The sequence below is a fragment of the Salvelinus namaycush genome, chromosome 11 (genome assembly GCF_016432855.1).
Source record: "Salvelinus namaycush isolate Seneca chromosome 11, SaNama_1.0, whole genome shotgun sequence".
Classification (NCBI taxonomy): Eukaryota; Metazoa; Chordata; class Actinopteri; order Salmoniformes; family Salmonidae; genus Salvelinus; species Salvelinus namaycush.
Window position 1 is genome coordinate 38593460 of NC_052317.1, and position 20639 is coordinate 38614098.

A 20639-nucleotide genomic window follows, 5' to 3' on the forward strand; every position below is an offset into this window, starting at 1 on the left:
TATGCAGAGTCAGATAAAGTCAAGTCAAGATGTGTTAGTTATCCCGTGAGAACTTTTGTCCTGAGTCCATTACAGTGTTTTAGGTGCCAAGCTTATGGTCACGTGGCAGCAGTGTGTAGGAGGGGGATTCCTAGATGTGAGAAGTGTGCAGGAGGACATGAGACAAAGGAATGTGTAGTGTCTGTGGGAAAAGTTGTGTGTAAACTGTAAGGGTACCCATGATGCTGGAGATCAGAGGTGTACGGTGAGAGAAAGGCAGGTTGAGGTTGCCAGGATCAGTTAATAGTGCAGAAAGTGACGTATGCGGAGACAGTGAAGAGAGTAGTAGAAGAAAATGGGTCCAGGGTGAGGGATCCCAAGAGGATCCCTGTGAGTAGGCAGAGGCCAATAAAGAGTGATAGATGTGCTTCGGTAAGGTTGGTTTTCTGCCGTACATGTACTGCAGGAATGGAATTTAAATCACAGAGGACGGATGTGGTGGCAACTGCAGAGAAGTACTTGGGTGTACAAGATTTTACAGCAGATTAATTACAAGATGTTTAACAAAATTGTCCCATCCTCCCAAGCTGCTGGCCTGGAGTAGGTTCAGATGGGGCCAAAGTAGTGGAATAGTGGTGAGGTTTTAATGAGTGCAGGGTTAGATGGTAGGGCGCATTTTTCAAAGTGTAATGAATTCATACTACATAATAGTAGGCTGATACACAGCCAATACAATAGGTGGCGGCATGCACGTATAAATGTGTTTGCGGACCGCCATGATACCAACAAAGTAGAAGGAAAAGGTTGGAGTTCGAGAGGCGTGGCTGGAACAGTTTCAAAATGGCGGTGAGTCGATCATATCTTCCATGAACGTATCTAAAACGTCGTTATTTACTGTATTTATTATTACTTAGCAATTGCGTGCCTCTCAATCTAGCTACAATATTATGTTATCTAGCAAGTGCAAGAGAGGGCAGAGTAGGGACATTTGCAAGCGTGCTTTTCAGACAGCATCGTGTTAATGACACCGACAAAGAAAGGGAATGTCAAACAAAGAGAAATTACAAAATATCACTTGAGAAAAAAGAGCCAATACCCGATTTGGGCGGTCGAAACGGACGACAATATATTCTGCAAAACCTGCAACATTACGTTAGACTACATAGTGCATGGGCGCTAATCTACATTCCCGGTAATAAACTCGTGTTCGCCGTGGACCTGCTCGTACATAAACCATCATCCATTCAGGCTGCAAAGGCATTTACCTCCTTAATAGCTTTAATGGCGAAGAATGTGTACTTTTTTTAACCACCATTTCACGACCGTTTTCATATTTTCGGCCAATTTAGGATGTTGCACACCGCGTTGATCCAAGGGTGTCAAAAGTTCTAAATAGCCATAAAATGGTGGTAAATTAACACGCATACTAGACTACTAAAGGGTAGCCGCAAAAAATGTCGCCGAGTCGATTTCTTAAATAACTTAATCTAAAACCCAACTCCATTTGTTTTCTAGTTCTTCAAATTGAAATTCCCCTTTTTCAAATTGAACTACAGTATTCTGACCACTGCTAGCGAGATGGTGTGTTGAGATATTTGCGAGCGTTAGGTGTAACCTCGAATATATTGTTGTCAACATCAGCGTGCTAAATAATATCATGCCATGTTCGTACCCCAGTTTCTCTCCCCATAATCTTTAGACTTCATTTTAGAAACTTTTCTGTTAAATCACTTCAAACCTCGTCTTCCCTTAATCTGCTTCTTCTATTGGGGTGTAACGGCGGTTGGCATCCAATGTTAATGGTGCATTACCGCCACCAGCTGGATGAGGTATTTTAACAAGAAAATAAGAATCATAACAGGAAAGGGGAAAAAACGACAATAAGACGTTTTAAAACAAAATCCCATCCCGCTTCAATCACAGTACATTCCAAAATAGGCTCAGGGGCCTCAGAGGGTGGAACATTCAGCGACAAGATTTCTTGCAAGGCCTCGGCTGTGACAATATGAAGACCCAAGAAACATTTGGCTGCATTCACAATGATTGCGATTTTCTCCGACTTCTCCGCTTGTGCTATACAGTTTATGACCATTGCAATAAATTATACAAAGTCCACCTTTAACATTTCACGAACCCTCGCTTGATGTGGAACAGTCACTGGGTCGTGGTGGATTTACTACCCTTGTTTCTTCCCTGCCACTCAGTCGACGTGCATCAATCACTCCATCTGTCTTTAGTTATCATACTTCTTGCACCACTTCTTTTGCCACCCTAGAAATAACCCCCTCGATAGGTGCCCTGGTTCAACAATCCCTACAGGAATCATTCCACTCCAATATCTTTGAGTCTTAAAACACACAAAAAAATCTAAATAAGACTGCTTCTTGTGACACTCAGACTCCACACGCTCCAACACATTCCAGGTTTTGCAACAGAATTGGCTTAATAGTAGACTCCAGGTTTTATTTTCTACCTGATAATTGCACCCACCTGGTGTCCCAGCCAGGTCTAAATCAGTCCTTGATTAGAGGGGAACAATGACAATCAGCAGTGGAACTGGCTTCAAGGATCAGATATTAATTTGCCTGGCCTATACTGTCAATTCAAAGTTGAACATGACAGATTTGGGCACTTATAAGCACATCAATTGGAACACAGGGGTGTCAAACTCATTCCATGGAGGGCCCAGTCAGTGTCTGCACGTTTGGGGTTTTTCCTTTCAATTAAGCCCTAGACAACCAGGTGTGATGAGTTCCTTACTAATTAGTGACCTAAATTCATCAATTGCGTAAAAGGGAAGAGTGAAAACCCACAGACACTCGGCCCTCCATGGATTGAGTTTGACACCGTGCTTTACAGTAACGTGCTTTACAGTAACGTGCTTTACAGTAACGTGCTATAAATCACACCAGAGTGTGGGTTTTTACTGACAGCCACTCTGAAGATGAGCACTTCACACTACAAGAAGTTGCCCCCATCACTCTGACTAATGTTTTTGTCTGAGGGAGGGAAATGCTGTAAATGAAGAGGATCTCTTATGTATTTTGAAAGATGAGATGTTGAGGACTATAATAAATACCACTTTGTTGTCGTACAAGCAAGCCAAACACCTGTGATTCCAAATGCAATTCACATTTCCATATCATAAAACTCATGTCACATACAGTGCCAATGTTTATAATCACTATGTTTGATGTACAGTTAGATGACATCATACCCTGGGTTGTTCTGAACATAGTTATTGTCTATTGTGAAGATGATTTGCGGCCGAACACACACCTGAATGCACTCATGACTCTTTTCTATGTGCACCAAAATTTGGGTCGGTATCTCTGAATTTCCCTGTGAATGCCTAACACTGTAACATCATATTTTATAACTTAGCTAGTCATGTTGGCAATAGAACAAGCTTTCAAATGGTACCCACCTGATCCAGATTGAGATTTATAATGGGCCATTTTTGGATTGCGTAAACAACAACGGTAATTGTGTGATGGCGGGTATGCAGGGCTGTATTCGAAACGACTACCAGTGTGCTTGCTCTAGATTTCTCAACGGCACAGCTCGGAGAGCATCTATAAACAGGTGCTTTTTTTTGGGAAGACTATTTGAGTCATAAAAATGCATTGCCATTACTTAAGAGCTATGTACACTTTGGAGAGATGGGTGGCCACTTGGAAACACCAGTTAGTCCTCTCACTCAAATACCCCAACATTTCCAGGAATATTCTTATGTTACTGAATGTATTTTCAGATTTTGTTATCAACAAATGCGGTGAAAAGTACAGTAATTGTAAAATCTACATTAAAGTCAACAGTGTAATGTTTGGATTCAGTCTTTTCAGGTTAACTGTTGTTTCCTTGCCTTGGTCAATTTTTCCCATAATCTCTAAACTGTTCCCTTTTAATTACTACCATGCTTATGCATATGTTTTTCATATTTCTTCTGTAAAAAAAAAAACATTTCAATTAAGCGCTATCCATATAGGCTAATTCTCATGAGTGTAAAGGGTTAAAAAATGTCCAGCCCTGTCAGTTTTTGCCACATCAAGTACTCCTATTGAAATAATAATTATTTGTGTCAAATAAACACATCTACATTTTCAGTATACAAATTGGATAAAACTGAAAGGGCTACGGCCCTTGATGGTATGATTAGACTATAGGGTTCAATCTTAAATTCTACTCAATATTTTCCTTTCAGGACAGAAACAAGGAAGGAGAGAAGAAAAAGAAGGAGAGCATCTTTGACCTGTCCAAGTACATCGATAAACAAATCCGTGTCAAGTTCCAGGGAGGACGAGAGGGTAAATCAGTGCAGATAAAACTTAGTCCATTTCATTACTATGTTAAAACCTGAAAAAAAAAAATACTGTGGGACTTGTGGCTTCCAAAAGAGAACACTGGCAACCTTTTGCCTGTTTGGAAATGCTGTTCCATGACAGGCCACTGTCCCCATCTTCTTTACTGTTTTTCTCCTTGCTTCCATTCAAGATAATAATCCTTATTTCTTTGTGTCAGCCAGTGGAGTCCTAAAGGGGTTTGACCCCCTTTTGAACCTGGTATTGGACAGCACCATCGAGTACTTGCGAGGTATGTAGCAGAAACTAAGACTTGCTTGTATGATCTCATATCACTTCTACAATGTGAAAATGCACTCCTGGTCGGTGAGGAGACTGTTGCCCAAACAATTCAATGGAAAACATATCTGTGATGTTGCCCTTCAGTTTAAAAAAAATCGACAATGAAACCAAGGTCGTATCATTTGCCATTTTATAAAGAAGGTTCTGCTGGATCATTCATGGTGGAGTTTCACATACTATCAATTACCTCTGACCTGTATTGCCACTTCCTCCTCCAATACAATTTGGTTTGATTTGTTATTTCCAGACCCTGACGACCAGTTCAAGCTGACCGAGGACACGCGACAGCTGGGCCTGGTGGTGTGTCGAGGGACCTCAGTGGTGCTCATCTGTCCTCAGGACGGCATGGAGGCCATCCCCAACCCCTTCATACAACAGCAGGACGGATAGTCCGCCAGCCTTATTCCTCTTGATTAACTCACAGTAGCCCAGTTCCTTGGGTGAATCTTAATTGTATTTCCTTGATTCCTCAAGTGCTCTCCTTGCTTCCTTCTTTGGACAAGAATATCCGAGGGGAGGAACCTCAGATCGTTTGCTCCAATATGCTTTGAAAAGGTGTTAAGGTAGGAGGACGTGAGGAATCAAGGAAATATTATTTCGATTCACTACTATTCTCCCCTGCCCCTTCTACCCGAGGTGCATTTCACGTTCACTCCCATCTGCCCCACACACACCCCACACCTATAATCAGGAAAATTATTTTGTTGTAGTTTGATTGGTGTCACCAGCCTGAATGTTGATGTAGTAGGCAGTATGAAATGGTGTGATAAGCATGTGTTCTGTTTAGAAATGAAGAATAGTGGTTTAAATGTTATTTTGTTTGGGGGGGGGGGGGTTCTCTGACTAGATAAGTGAAAACATATTTTTGCTCTGATGGTAAACATTAAAAAAAAAAAAAAAACTTTTTACTATGGTTTTCCCTAAGTCAGGCCAGGTTTGAACGATATGGCATATTATGTTTTTACATTACAAATGTAATAAATGTACTATTTTCTTTAATGATGTGTGTCTTCAGTGTTTTGTATCGTCTTTGAACGTCTAGAATACGGCCAATTGGAGTAAATAATTGGGATTCATTGAAGCTATTTGACAGATACATTTCAGCTTTTTTTTATTGAGAAAATCTAAGTCCATTGCTCTTTCAGACAGTCATAATTGCTTTTGCGGGTTCAAACTTGTGCACGCACAACGATGAAGTCAGTATGATGTCATTCCATATGGTCCATCCTCCTGTCTCAAAGTGCTGTAATTTTCTTCAACCACCGGAAATTTGACTCAGGAGAGGAATGCAGGACCCGTAGCCAGTTATAGTGTAAGTATCTGACTTGTAATTGTTATAGACAGAGTAAGGAACGATAAACTACAAAATCGCTGTCGATTGACGTTATAAAGAAATTGATGAGCGCTAAGTTCGAATCCTGTTCGCTAGTTAACGTTAGTGAATTAGTTCATGTAGCTAGCTAGCACATTAGCTAGCTATCTAATATATAGTATTACCAGCAAGCTTTGTCAAATTTAGCTTTATTTTCTTTAGATTTTGGTTTTGCCACGACCCATTATCACGGCAAGAGTTTGGGGTTTAATGTTTGTTGTTATTTCTAGGAAAAAGTTAGCCGTATCCCACTAGCTCACTTCTCCAGACTCCGAACGGTAGCTAGCCAGTTAGCAGCTAGTTAGCTACATATGGCTAAAGTTCAGTTTTTACTTGTCAACAAAAAATACATTTTGCGGTGTAATGTTAATCCATACTATTTCCGGTAACAACACGAAACCATTGTTTCTCAATCTGAGTAGCAAACGGTTATCTAATGTTAAAACCGCAGTGAGACCCTTTAATCAGTTAGTTGATGGAAGAAGATGACGTAAGTAAGACTGCTATGCGGAGTTCTTACTCCTACTAGCCAAGTTTTCCTTCTCAACTCCACGATGTTCATCACATATGTGGGTGGAGTCGAAACCCAGCAACTCTGCGGTGTTGACTTTGGCCAAATAAGGACGACCACTTTTGAGGGGGGGGGGCGGGGTTATGCACATCATTGGTTGGGGGTGAATTTGTTCAGGGTCAAATAGTTACATCAATTTACTGTATGTGTGTAAACTGATTCTATTGACCCCCCCTTGTGGCTAAATGATGCAGCCTATGGCATTTTTATTGTCAATCTATGACGTGTAGTATGTATTTGATCTATTTTTGCTCATGTCAGCATCACATAAGTCTATCGTTGCCATGTTATGGGTCTCAATTTCCTTGGCAGGTACTAATAATCATGTTTCCCTGTTCTGTGATTCAAGATACAACTTCTATCAGCAGCAACCCAGTCAGACCATGGCTGGCTTCAGACAAGAGGATGTGGAGGCGTTCTATGATATGGGGGAGGAGCTGGGGAGGTAAGATCTGGCCTGTGTCTGTCTGTACAGTGTTGCTGGAGGAGGATACGAAGCAGACTTGATTCAGCTCTCAGTGGGCAGAATTTGTACTTTTAGGATGATTAAGGAAAACTCCTACCCAGCATGAGGCACACTGGGCCAATGCAATTAAGTGTGCCTACCATTCCATGTATTCTATTCCAGCCATTACAATGAGCCTGTCCTCCTATAGCGCAACCCACCAGCCTCCTCTGTTGCCTACTGATTCATATGTTTTTAATTAAGTGTTAGGATGTATGAGTACTAGAGGTCGACCGATTATGATTTTTCAATGCCTATGCCGATTATTGGAGGACCAAAAAAAGCCGATACCGATTAATTGGACGATTTTTATCTATATATTTGTAATAATGACAATTACAACAATACTGAATGAACACTTTTTATTTTAACTTAATATAATACAGAAATAAAATCAATTTAGTCTCAAATAAATAATGAAACATGTTCAATTTGGTTTAAATAATGCAAAAACACAGTGTTGGAGAAGAAAGTAAAAGTGCAATATGTGCCATGTAAAAAATGTATGATGTATGTAAAATGTAAAAAAGCTAACGTTTAAGTTCCTTGCTCAGAACATGAGAACATATGAAAGCTGGTGGTGCCTTTTAACATGAGTCTTCAATATTCCCAGTTAAGAAGTTTTAGGTTGTAGTTGTTATAGGAATTATAGGACGATTTCTCTCTATACCATTTGTATTTCATTTACCTTTGACTATTGGATGTTCTTATAGGCACTATAGTATTGCCAGCCTAATCTCGGGAGTTGATAGGCTTGAAGTCATAAACAGCGCTGTGCTTCAAACATTGCGGAGGGCTGCTGGCAAACGCAGGAAAGTGCTGTTTGAATGAACGCTTACGAGCCTGCTGCTGCCTACCACCTCTGTCAGACTGCTCTATCAAATATCAAATCATAGACTTCATTATAATATAATAAACACACAGAAATACGAGCCTTAGGTCATTAATATGGTCAAATCTGGAAACTATCATTTAGAAAACAAAACGTTTATTCTTTCAGTGAAATATGGAACCGTTCCGTATTTTATCGAATGGGTGGCACCCCTTAGTCTAAATATTGCTGTTACATTGCACAACCTTCAATGTTATGTCATAATTTATGTAAAATTCTGGCAAATTAACTACGGTCTTTGTTAGGAAGAAATGGTCTTCACACAGTTCGCAACGAGCCAGGCGGCCCAAACTGCTGCGTATACCCTGACTCTGCTTGCACAGAACGCAAGAGAAGTGACACAATTTCCCTAGTTAATATTGCCTGCTAACATGAATTTCTTTTAACTAAATATGCAGGTTTAAAAAAATATATACTTGTGTATTGATTTTAAGAAAGGCATTGATGTTTATTATTAGGTACATTGGTGCAACGACAGTGCTTTTTTCGCGAATGCTCTTGTTAAATCATCACCCGTTTGGCGAAGTAGGCTGAGATTCGATGATAAATTAACAGGCACCGCATCGGTTATATGCAACGCAGGACAAGCTAGATATACTAGTAATATCATCAACCATGTGTACTTAACTAGTGATTATGTTAAGATTGATTGTTTTTTATAAGCTCCTTGCTGCACTCGCATAACAGGTAGTCAGCCTGCCATGCAGTCTCCTCGTGGAGTGCAATGTAATCGGTCATAATCGGCGTCCAAAAATGCCGATTACCGATTCTTATGACAACTTGAAATCGGCCCTAATTTATCGTCCTCTAAATCAATCAAATGTATTTATATAGCCCTTCTTACATCAGCTGATATCTCAAAGTGCTGTACAGAAACCCAGCCTAAAACCCCAAACAGCAAGCAATGCAGGTGTAGAAGCACGGTGGCTAGGAAAAACTCCCTAGAAAGGCCAAAACCTAGGAAGAAACCTAGAGAGGAACCAGGCTATGAGGGGTGGCCAGTCCTCTTCTGGCTGTGCCGGGTGGAGATTATAACAGAACATGGCCAAGATGTTCAAATGTTCATAAATGACCAGCATGGTCAAATAATAATAATCACAGTAGTTGTCGAGGGTGCAGCAAGTCAGCACCTCAGGAGTAAATGTCAGTTGGCTTTTCATAGCCGATCATTAAGAGTATCTCTACCGCTCCTGCTGTCTCTAGAGAGTTGAAAACAGCAGGAGCGTACTCTAATGAGTACAGATCTCTCTTCACCTTTAACTACATTTTTTATTGTTTTTTTATTTGATTTACCCCTTTCTCTCCCCAATTTCGTGGTATCCAATTGGTAGTTAGTCTTGTCTCATCGCTGCAACTCCCCTACGGACTCGGGAGAGGCGAAGGTCGAGAGCCGTGCGTCCTCCGAAACACAACCCAACCAAGCTGCACTGAGTCTTTACACAATACCCGCTTAACCCGGAAGCCAGGCCTACCAATGTGTCGGAGGAAACACTGTACCCCTGGCGACCATGTCGCCACAGGAGTCGCTAGTGCGCGATGGGACAAGGACATCCTTGCCGGCCTAACCCGGATGACGCTGGGCCAATTGTGCACCGCCCCATGAGTCTCCCGGTTGTGGCCGGGAGACTCAGAATCTCTAGTGGCACAGCTAGCACTGCAATGCAGTACCTTAGACCACTGCACCACTCAGGAGGCCCCCACCTTTAGTAACTATTGTATGTCAAGTGAAGCACTATATTTCTACAAAGATCTTAAATATTGTTTGTTGGGCTCTCCTAATGATACAATCCAAATACCACTTAGTTGACTTGAAATCACATAGCTGGATGAAAACATCCGTTGGCAAATTCCCAGTGTGTTTGTGGGACTGTTTATTCAACAGTGTAGAGCTCTCTGTCCTGTTATGCAAGCCTGCTCTGTGTTTTTAATAACAAGTCCTTATAAACTAAACAGAGCCGGAACACTAGAATGAGTCATGTGCTTCTACAGGATTAAACCTGAATTTGTTCCAAATGGTAACCTATTCCCTACATAGCGCACTACTTTAGATCAGAGACCATAGGGCTAAAGTAGTGCACTATAAAATGAATAGGGTGCCATTTGGGACACAATAAACCTGATTTCCTACCTTTATATGGAAGTAGTTTTGTTTTCTGCAGTGTTGCAGCAGAAGAAGAATGACATCATTGCCTTTCTATGCGTTTATTTCCTCTTTATGCCCCTAGGTTTTGTCTAGCTGTTTATGAGCTGTTTTAGGCGTAGTCTAGCTGTTTGTTAGGTGTAGTCTAGCTGTTTGTTTCCTCTATGGCTCTAGGTATGGTCTTGCTGGGGGGGACTGAGTTTGCTCAGAAAGGGCTTGCAGACGTACAATAAATGGCAGAGCAGAACATTCAGTTCTGTGCAGATAGAGAGGCGCTGTAGACTTAAGTTTAGGAACGGATAGACCCTCAGGAATGCAGTATTTATGAACTCAGCAAAAAAAGAAAAGTCCTCTCGCTGTCAACTGCGTTTGTTTTCAGCAAACTTAAAATGTGTTAATATTTGTATGAACATAAGATTCAACAACTGAGATGTAAACTGAACAAGTTCCACAGACATGTGACTAACAAAAATGGAATAATGTGTCCCTGAACAAAGGGGGGGGTCAAAATCAAAAGTAACGGTCAGTATCTGGTGTGGCCACCAGCTACATTAAGTACTGCAGTGCATCTCCTCATGGACTGCACAAGATTTGCCAGTTCTTGCTGTGAGATGTTACCCCACTCTACCACTAAGGCACCTGCAAGTTCCTGGACATTTCTGGGGGGAATGGCCCTAAACCTCACCCTCTGATGTTAGGTGTAAATGTTTATAATTTAAAAAAAATTGTCTTTATCTTATTACATGAAATGAAACGGCCAGCCAGTGTGAAACGGCCAGCCAGTGTGTTGCAATGCTTCCAGTGAACACTAGCCTATACAATTTGTTGTCAATAATTTATCGCTTTAAATCAGGATTTTCCCCAGATTAGCTATCTGAATTTGGCCCAGTCACTCTTTCTTGTTTCCTATGTTTATGTACATATTATACTATCTATCATCATCATCCTCATTACCTTTCCTAGTGGACAATTCGCCATCGTACGGAAGTGTAAAGACAAGAGTTCTGGCTCGGAGTACGCCGCCAAGTTAATCAAGAAGCGTCGCCTGTCGTCCAGCCGCCGGGGCGTGAGCCGCGAGGAGATCGAGAGGGAGGTGAGAGAACCACAATGGAAATAAGAATTCAGGCTTTGCGTTTTATCCTCAATCATTGTATGTACTGGCTGGACCAGCTTTATATGCCTTTTTTAATAATCAAATAAATCAAATGAAATTCAAGGTGAACATTCTGAGAGAGATCCAGCACAGCAACATCATCACGCTGCACGACATCTTCGAGAACAAGACGGACGTCATCCTCATCCTGGAGCTGTGAGTAGAGCTACACCAGTTGATATTTGGGGTTGATCTAGGATCAGCCCCCCCCGTCCTTGTAATCTGATTCACTATGATCTAAAAGGCTAAACTGATCCTAAAGCAGCATTCGTCTGAGACTCGTTCTGAATACAGGCCCAGACCTGTACTCAAACAGTATATTGATAAAAATAGAATACTTTTTGAATACTGTTCTGTGGTGTATTCCAGAGTGTCTGGAGGGGAACTATTTGACTTCCTGGCAGAGAAGGAGTCTCTAACAGAGGAGGAGGCCACACAGTTCCTCAAACAGATCCTGGACGGGGTCCACTATCTACACTCCAAACGCATCGCTCACTTTGACCTGAAGGTGGGTAGGGTGGAGTCTGGGAAAAGAGAAGCCAGGCTGGCATTGTAAACTAAAGTTCCATCTTGACTTGACGTATTCCTTTAAACTCCTACTGGAGCGCTCCGACTCCTCACTCAATGTATAACTTGATAGACTGTTTTGAGTCATTGGAACGTCAGTGAAAACGTCCAAAAGATTTCCAGCATTTGAGAAATATAAAGTTTGGTGTCTTTAAAAAAAAAAAAAAATCTGTATTATATTATTATCTGCATTGTGAAATGTTTGTTTGTGCCGTAGCCAGAGAACATCATGCTGCTTGATAAGAACGTTCCCAACCCCAGGATCAAACTCATCGACTTTGGCATCGCTCATCAGATCAAAGCTGGAAATGAGTTTAAGAATATCTTTGGAACGCCAGAGTTTGTTGGTGAGACCATAGAGATATGTTTGTAATATGTATTAATAATATAATAATAGCAATGAAGTGTTCCACGTATATTTTGTTATGTGTGTGAGACGCTCCTACATATTAATTTTCCTTATTAAAACATACTATTATTTTTTATTTTTGGTCATTTGAACTCCTTTTTCTCCCAAATTTCGTGATTTCTATCTTGTCTCATCGCTGCAACTCCCCAACGGGCTCGGGAGAGGTTAAGGTTGAGTCATGCGTCCTCCGAAATATGACTCGCCAAGCTGCGCTTCTTTTCATCCGCCTGCTTAACCCGGAAGCCAGCCGCACCAATGTGTCGGAGGAAACACTGTTCAACTGAGGACCGAAGTCAGCCTGCAGGCGCCCGGCCCGCCACAAGGAGACGGTAGAGCACGATGAGCCAAGTAAAGCTCCCCCCCGGGCCAAACCTTCCCCTAACCCGGACACCGCTGGGCCAATTGTCCGCCTCCATATGGGACACACGGTCATGGCCGGTTGTGACTCAGCCTGGGGTTGAACCCCAGGTCTGTAGTGACGCTGCAACACTGCGATGCAGTGCCTCAGACAGCTGTGCCACTCGGGTGGCCCGTATAGCTTTAAAATAAAATAAACTTCCACAATGATCCTAATGTTATGGAATGGGGAAAATATTCCTTCATATTTGTTTCAATAAGTGGAGGTCTGTGTGTTGATCTCCCTGAAGACCATCTGGGTTCTAATAATCCTGCTTGTTTTACAGCTCCAGAGATAGTCAACTATGAACCCCTCGGACTGGAGGCTGACATGTGGTAAAATAAACTACGATTATTTTTAATGTTTTTCTGATTTTGAGAACTTTTTGTTATTGTTGTTTTTCTTTACCCTTAAGGTAAATCTCACTAATTTGATGTCCTCTTGTTTCTCCAGGAGTATTGGAGTTATCACATACATTCTGTAAGTACTGCTTCACATTATAAAGGTGTCAGTTGAGCGACATAAACCGTGTCAAACATTGTTAGATTATTTCTAAATCTACAGACATTTTTGATAATATTCTGTACCTGTTTTACAAAAATGGAGAACTACACAAGTGAATGTTATTTCTGAGCAATCCAATAATTTTCATGATGAAATAGCAAATAAGCGATTGTATTTAATATTTGGCCATGGCCTGAAAGATGGAACGATACCACTTGTTTAACCTTAGGTTGAGTGTTCTCAACATGCTGTTGGTCTTCCTCAGTTTGAGTGGTGCCTCTCCGTTCCTGGGGGAGACCAAGCAGGAGACTCTGACCAACATCTCTGCTGTCAACTATGACTTTGACGAGGAGTACTTCAGCAATACCAGTGAGCTGGCCAAGGACTTCATCAGACGCCTGCTGGTCAAGGATCCCAAGTAAGGCTGGTTTACTGTGGATACAACAGGCCCGGGAATACTTAGAACAACACAGGGACATGACAGTAACTATTTGCTTTTGTTTGTCTTGTTAGTTAATATATCATTGTAGGGACTCTAGCAAAAGATGAACGTTTACTGAATCCGCACCATAGCCTTGGAGAACTTTGGTCTTCAGTGGAAATTATATTATTGCAATTACTAAGGCATGACAGTAAAGCAGAAAGTAATAATTTATTATTTTTCATCTCTTATTTCTCCAGGAAGAGGATGACCATCGATGACAGCCTTCAGCATCCCTGGATCAAGGTAGACATCTCTCGCCACCTCACACATTTTAAATCTTACTGATCCCAAATGTTGGACTATCCCTTTGCCCTCTTTCACTTATAAAGCAACTGTTGGCTTTTAGCACCTGATTTACTGCCGCTTTACTGATGGTTTACTGTGACGCTTTACTGATGGTTTACTGTGACGCTTTACTGATGGTTTACTGTGACGCTTTACTGATGGTTTACTGTGACGCTTTACTGATGGTTTACTGTGACGCTTTACTGATGGTTTACTGTGACGCTTTACTGATGGTTTACTGTGACGCTTTACTGATGGTTTACTGTGCCGCTTTACTGGTGGTTTACTGTGCCGCTTTACTGATGGTTTACTGTGACGCTTTACTGATGGTTTACTGTGACGCTTTACTGATGGTTTACTGTGACGCTTTACTGATGGTTTACTGTGACGCTTTACTGATGGTTTACTGTGACGCTTTACTGATGGTTTACTGTGACGCTTTACTGATGGTTTACTGTGACGCTTTACTGATGGTTTACTGTGACGCTTTACTGATGGTTTACTGATGGTTTACTGCCGCTTTACTGATGGTTTACTGTGCCGCTTTACTGATGGTTTACTGTGACGCTTTACTGGTGGTTTACTGTGCCGCTTTACTGCCGCTTTACTGATGCTTTACTGACGCTTTACTGATGGTTTACTGTGCCGCTTTACTGCCGCTTTACTGTGACGCTTTACTGACGCTTTACTGGTGGTTTACTGTGACGCTTTACTGATGGTTTACTGTGACGCTTTACTGCCGCTTTACTGACGCTTTACTGATGCTTTACTGATGCTTTACTGATGGTTTACTGTGCCGCTTTACTGACGCTTTACTGACGCTTTACTGATGCTTTACTGATGGTTTACTGCCGCTTTACTGATGGTTTACTGTGACGCTTTACTGGTGGTTTACTGTGACGCTTTACTGATGGTTTACTGTGACGCTTTACTGACGCTTTACTGATGGTTTACTGTGCCGCTTTACTGACGCTTTACTGACGCTTTACTGACGGTTTACTGTGACGCTTTACTGATGGTTTACTGTGACGCTTTACTGATGGTTTACTGTGACGCTTTACTGATGGTTTACTGTGACGCTTTACTGATGGTTTACTGTGACGCTTTACTGATGGTTTACTGTGACGCTTTACTGACGCTTTACTGATGGTTTACTGTGACGCTTTACTGATGGTTTACTGTGACGCTTTACTGATGGTTTACTGTGACGCTTTACTGATGGTTTACTGCCGCTTTACTGGTGGTTTACTGCCGCTTTACTGATGGTTTACTGTGACGCTTTACTGACGCTTTACTGACGCTTTACTGGTGGTTTACTGTGACGCTTTACTGACGCTTTACTGGTGGTTTACTGTGACGCTTTACTGACGCTTTACTGGTGGTTTACTGTGACGCTTTACTGCCGCTTTACTGGTGGTTTACTGTGACGCTTTACTGCCGCTTTACTGGTGGTTTACTGTGACGCTTTACTGCCGCTTTACTGATGGTTTACTGTGACGCTTTACTGATGGTTTACTGTGCCGCTTTACTGACGCTTTACTGACGCTTTACTGATGGTTTACTGTGACGCTTTACTGCCGCTTTACTGACGCTTTACTGATGGTTTACTGTGACGCTTTACTGCCGCTTTACTGACGCTTTACTGATGGTTTACTGTGACGCTTTACTGGTGGTTTACTGTGACGCTTTACTGACGCTTTACTGATGGTTTACTGTGCCGCTTTACTGACGCTTTACTGATGGTTTACTGTGACGCTTTACTGGTGGTTTACTGTGATGCTTTACTGACGCTTTACTGACGCTTTACTGACGCTTTACTGACGGTTTACTGTGACGCTTTACTGATGGTTTACTGTGACGCTTTACTGATGGTTTACTGTGACGCTTTACTGATGGTTTACTGTGACGCTTTACTGATGGTTTACTGTGACGCTTTACTGGTGGTTTACTGTGCCGCTTTACTGACGCTTTACTGACGCTTTACTGATGGTTTACTGTGCCGCTTTACTGACGCTTTACTGATGGTTTACTGTGCCGCTTTTCTGATGGTTTACTGTGACGCTTTACTGGTGGTTTACTGTGCCGCTTTACTGCCGCTTTACTGCCGCTTTACTGATGGTTTACTGATGGTTTACTGCCGCTTTACTGATGGTTTACTGTGACGCTTTACTGATGGTTTACTGTGACGCTTTACTGATGGTTTACTGACGCTTTACTGGTGGTTTACTGTGACGCTTTACTGATGGTTTACTGTGCCGCTTTACTGACGCTTTACTGACGCTTTACTGATGGTTTACTGATGGTTTACTGCCGCTTTACTGATGGTTTACTGTGACGCTTTACTGATGGTTTACTGTGACGCTTTACTGATGGTTTACTGTGACGCTTTACTGATGGTTTACTGTGACGCTTTACTGATGGTTTACTGTGACGCTTTACTGATGGTTTACTGTGACGCTTTACTGATGGTTTACTGTGACGCTTTACTGATGGTTTACTGTGACGCTTTACTGATGGTTTACTGTGACGCTTTACTGATGGTTTACTGTGACGCTTTACTGATGGTTTACTGTGACGCTTTACTGATGGTTTACTGTGACGCTTTACTGATGGTTTACTGTGACGCTTTACTGATGGTTTACTGTGACGCTTTACTGATGGTTTACTGTGACGCTTTACTGATGGTTTACTGCGACGCTTTACTGATGGTTTACTGCGACGCTTTACTGGTGGTTTACTGCGACGCTTTACTGATGGTTTACTGCGACGCTTTACTGATGGTTTACTGCCGCTTTACTGATGGTTTACTGCCGCTTTACTGATGGTTTACTGTGACGCTTTACTGATGGTTTACTGTGACGCTTTACTGATGGTTTACTGTGACGCTTTACTGATGGTTTACTGTGACGCTTTACTGATGGTTTACTGTGACGCTTTACTGATGGTTTACTGTGACGCTTTACTGATGGTTTACTGTGACGCTTTACTGATGGTTTACTGTGACGCTTTACTGATGGTTTACTGTGACACTTTACTGATGGTTTACTGTGACACTTTACTGATGGTTTACTGTGACGCTTTACTGATGGTTTACTGTGACGCTTTACTGATGGTTTACTGTGACGCTTTACTGATGGTTTACTGTGACCCTTTACTGATGGTTTACTGTGACGCTTTACTGATGGTTTACTGTGACGCTTTACTGATGGTTTACTGTGACCCTTTACTGATGGTTTACTGTGACGCTTTACTGATGGTTTACTGTGACCCTTTACTGATGGTTTACTGTGACACTTTACTGATGGTTTACTGTGACGCTTTACTGATGGTTTACTGTGACGCTTTACTGATGGTTTACTGTGACGCTTTACTGATGGTTTACTGTGACGCTTTACTGATGGTTTACTGCCGCTTTACTGATGGTTTACTGTGACGCTTTACTGATGGTTTACTGTGACGCTTTACTGATGGTTTACTGTGACCCTTTACTGATGGTTTACTGTGACGCTTTACTGATGGTTTACTGTGACGCTTTACTGATGGTTTACTGTGACCCTTTACTGATGGTTTACTGTGACGCTTTACTGATGGTTTACTGTGACGCTTTTCTGATGGTTTACTGTGACACTTTACTGATGGTTTACTGTGACACTTTACTGATGGTTTACTGTGACGCTTTACTGATGGTTTACTGCCGCTTTACTGATGGTTTACTGCGACACTTTACTGAAGGTTTACTGATGGTTTACTGTGACGCTTTACTGATGGTTTACTGTGACGCTTTACTGATGGTTTACTGTGACGCTTTACTGATGGTTTACTGTGACGCTTTACTGATGGTTTACTGTGACGCTTTACTGATGGTTTACTGTGACGCTTTACTGATGGTTTACTGTGACGCTTTACTGATGGTTTACTGTGCCGCTTTACTGATGGTTTACTGTGCCGCTTTACTGATGGTTTACTGTGCCGCTTTACTGATGGTTTACTGTGACGCTTTACTGATGGTTTACTGTGCCGCTTTACTGATGGTTTACTGTGACGCTTTACTGATGGTTTACTGTGACGCTTTACTGATGGTTTACTGTGACGCTTTACTGATGGTTTACTGTGACGCTTTACTGTGACGCTTTACTGTGACGCTTTACTGTGACGCTTTACTGATGGTTTACTGTGACGCTTTACTGGTGGTTTACTGACGCTTTACTGATGGTTTACTGTGACGCTTTACTGATGGTTTACTGTGCCGCTTTACTGATGGTTTACTGCCGCTTTACTGATGGTTTACTGTGACGCTTTACTGATGGTTTACTGTGACGCTTTACTGATGGTTTACTGACGCTTTACTGATGGTTTACTGTGCCGCTTTACTGATGGTTTACTGATGGTTTACTGTGACGCTTTACTGATGGTTTACTGCCGCTTTACTGATGGTTTACTGCCGCTTTACTGATGGTTTACTGTGCCGCTTTACTGATGGTTTACTGTGACGCTTTACTGATGGTTTACTGCCGCTTTTCTGATGGTTTACTGTGACGCTTTACTGATGGTTTACTGACGCTTTACTGATGGTTTACTGCCGCTTTTCTGATGGTTTACTGTGACGCTTTACTGATGGTTTACTGCCGCTTTACTGATGGTTTACTGTGACGCTTTACTGATGGTTTACTGTGACGCTTTTCTGATGGTTTACTGTGACGCTTTACTGATGGTTTACTGTGACGCTTTACTGATGGTTTACTGCCGCTTTACTGATGGTTTACTGTGACGCTTTTCTGATGGTTTACTGTGACGCTTTACTGATGGTTTACTGCCGCTTTACTGATGGTTTACTGTGACGCTTTACTGATGGTTTACTGCCGCTTTACTGATGGTTTACTGTGACGCTTTACTGATGGTTTACTGTGCCGCTTTACTGATGGTTTACTGCCGCTTTACTGATGGTTTACTGTGACGCTTTACTGATGGTTTACTGTGACGCTTTACTGATGGTTTACTGACGCTTTACTGATGGTTTACTGTGACGCTTTACTGATGGTTTAGTGACGCTTTACTGATGGTTTACTGTGACGCTTTTCTGATGGTTTACTGTGACGCTTTACTGATGGTTTACTGCCGCTTTACTGATGGTTTACTGTGACGCTTTACTGATGGTTTACTGACGCTTTACTGATGGTTTACTGTGACGCTTTACTGATGGTTTACTGTGACGCTTTACTGATGGTTTACTGACGCTTTACTGATGGTTTACTGTGCCGCTTTACTGATGGTTTACTGTGACGCTTTACTGATGGTTTACTGACGCTTTACTGATGCTTTTTGACCCCCTTTATCTACTATTCATTAACGCTCCTCTCCTCCCAGGTGATCAAGAGGCGGAACGTGCGCCAGGAGGAGAGCGGGAAGAAGCCGGAGCGCAGGCGTCTGAAGACCACGCGTCTAAAGGAGTACACTATCAAGTCTCACTCCTCCATGCCCCCCAACAACACCTACGTCAACTTCGAACGCTTCTCCCAGGTGCTGGAGGAGATCGCTGCTGCTGAGGAGGGGCTGAGAGACCTGGAACAAAACCAGAGGTGAGAGGGATGAATAGATAGATGGATGGATGGATTCATAATTTTAATTTGATTATAAAAAATGCATGTATTGGATACAACATACGCATTCCATACATTCTAACCTGACTTCTCCAGGTCGTGCCGGGAGGACGTGGCTGCTCTCCTGTCTATCTACGAGGAGAAGGAGGGCTGGTACAAGGAAGAGAACCAGAGCATCGCCAGCGACCTGGGTCACATCCGCCAGGAGCTGCAGCGTACCCAGGCCCAGCGCAGGCAGAGTCAGGAGGACGCCCGCGCCACCATGCTGGCTGCTAACGCCCTCAAGAGGAAGTTTGGCCGTCTGGAGAACCGTTACGAGGTCCTGGCAGAACAGGTGGCGTCTGAGGTGCACTGGGTGGAGGAGCTGGTCAGGGGGATAGAGAAGGAGAAGGACAGCCTCGTCATGCCCTGAGGCCAGCCTGGCTACTAGTATCACTGACCTGGTCATGCCCCGAGGCCAGCCTGGCTTCTAGTATCACTGACCTGGTCATGCCCCGAGGCCAGCCTGGCTTCTAGTATCACTGACCTGGTCATGCCCCGAGGCCAGCCTGGCTTCTAGTATCACTGACCTGGTCATGCCTCGAGGCCAGTCTGGTTTGGTACAGACAACGGTCTTATATACCAGCTGTCATTAGATTCAGAACAAAGGCCCGGAGTTTTTCTGGTGAGGGAAAACTCTGGCCCCTGATCATAAGCCATGATGCTAACCCCTCAGACATTTGATTAGGAAAAATGATCCCCCCTCCCCATCTTCCCTTTCTAATGAGACTACCAACGATGTATAGAGTCCCTCCCTACTATGAATACATTTAATCAACAAAATATGTGTTTAAAGAATGTCCATTCCAGTATTTTCTCAATTATTTCATAACGTTGAAAATGGTAAAGATTGTGATTCATTTTTGCAGTATATTTGGTTAAGATGGTGATACATACATACAGGAAGGTTTTCTGCACCTGCAATAATTTTCCTATAGTTTTTAGCCCCATACTTAAAGGGATATTTATCATTAACAGCTGACTATGATTAACCAATAAGGCCCGGGGGGGTGTGGTATACGGCCAGTATACCGTGGCTAAGGGCTGTTCTTAGACACGATGCAACGCGGAGTGCCTGGACACAGTCCTTAGCCGTGGTATA

At 42.5% G+C, this 20639-nt stretch overlaps 2 protein-coding genes across 2 annotated transcripts; both read left to right on the forward strand.

Moving 5' to 3' along the window:
- Positions 1–761: 761 nt before the first annotated feature.
- Positions 762–5564, forward strand: lsm7 (LSM7 homolog, U6 small nuclear RNA and mRNA degradation associated). Its single transcript, XM_039004355.1, has 4 exons — positions 762–825; positions 4184–4286; positions 4501–4572; positions 4870–5564. The coding sequence occupies exons 1-4, from the start codon at positions 820–822 to the stop codon at positions 5010–5012; spliced, it is 324 nt and encodes a 107-aa protein (XP_038860283.1). The 5' UTR covers positions 762–819; the 3' UTR covers positions 5013–5564.
- A 284-nt stretch (positions 5565–5848) lies between these two features.
- LOC120056150 (death-associated protein kinase 3-like) lies at positions 5849–20639 on the forward strand. Its single transcript, XM_039004357.1, has 12 exons — positions 5849–5934; positions 6915–7010; positions 11066–11195; positions 11320–11411; positions 11625–11763; positions 12040–12169; positions 12915–12963; positions 13082–13108; positions 13398–13550; positions 13814–13859; positions 19266–19477; positions 19595–20639. The coding sequence occupies exons 2-12, from the start codon at positions 6949–6951 to the stop codon at positions 19908–19910; spliced, it is 1356 nt and encodes a 451-aa protein (XP_038860285.1). The 5' UTR covers positions 5849–5934; positions 6915–6948; the 3' UTR covers positions 19911–20639.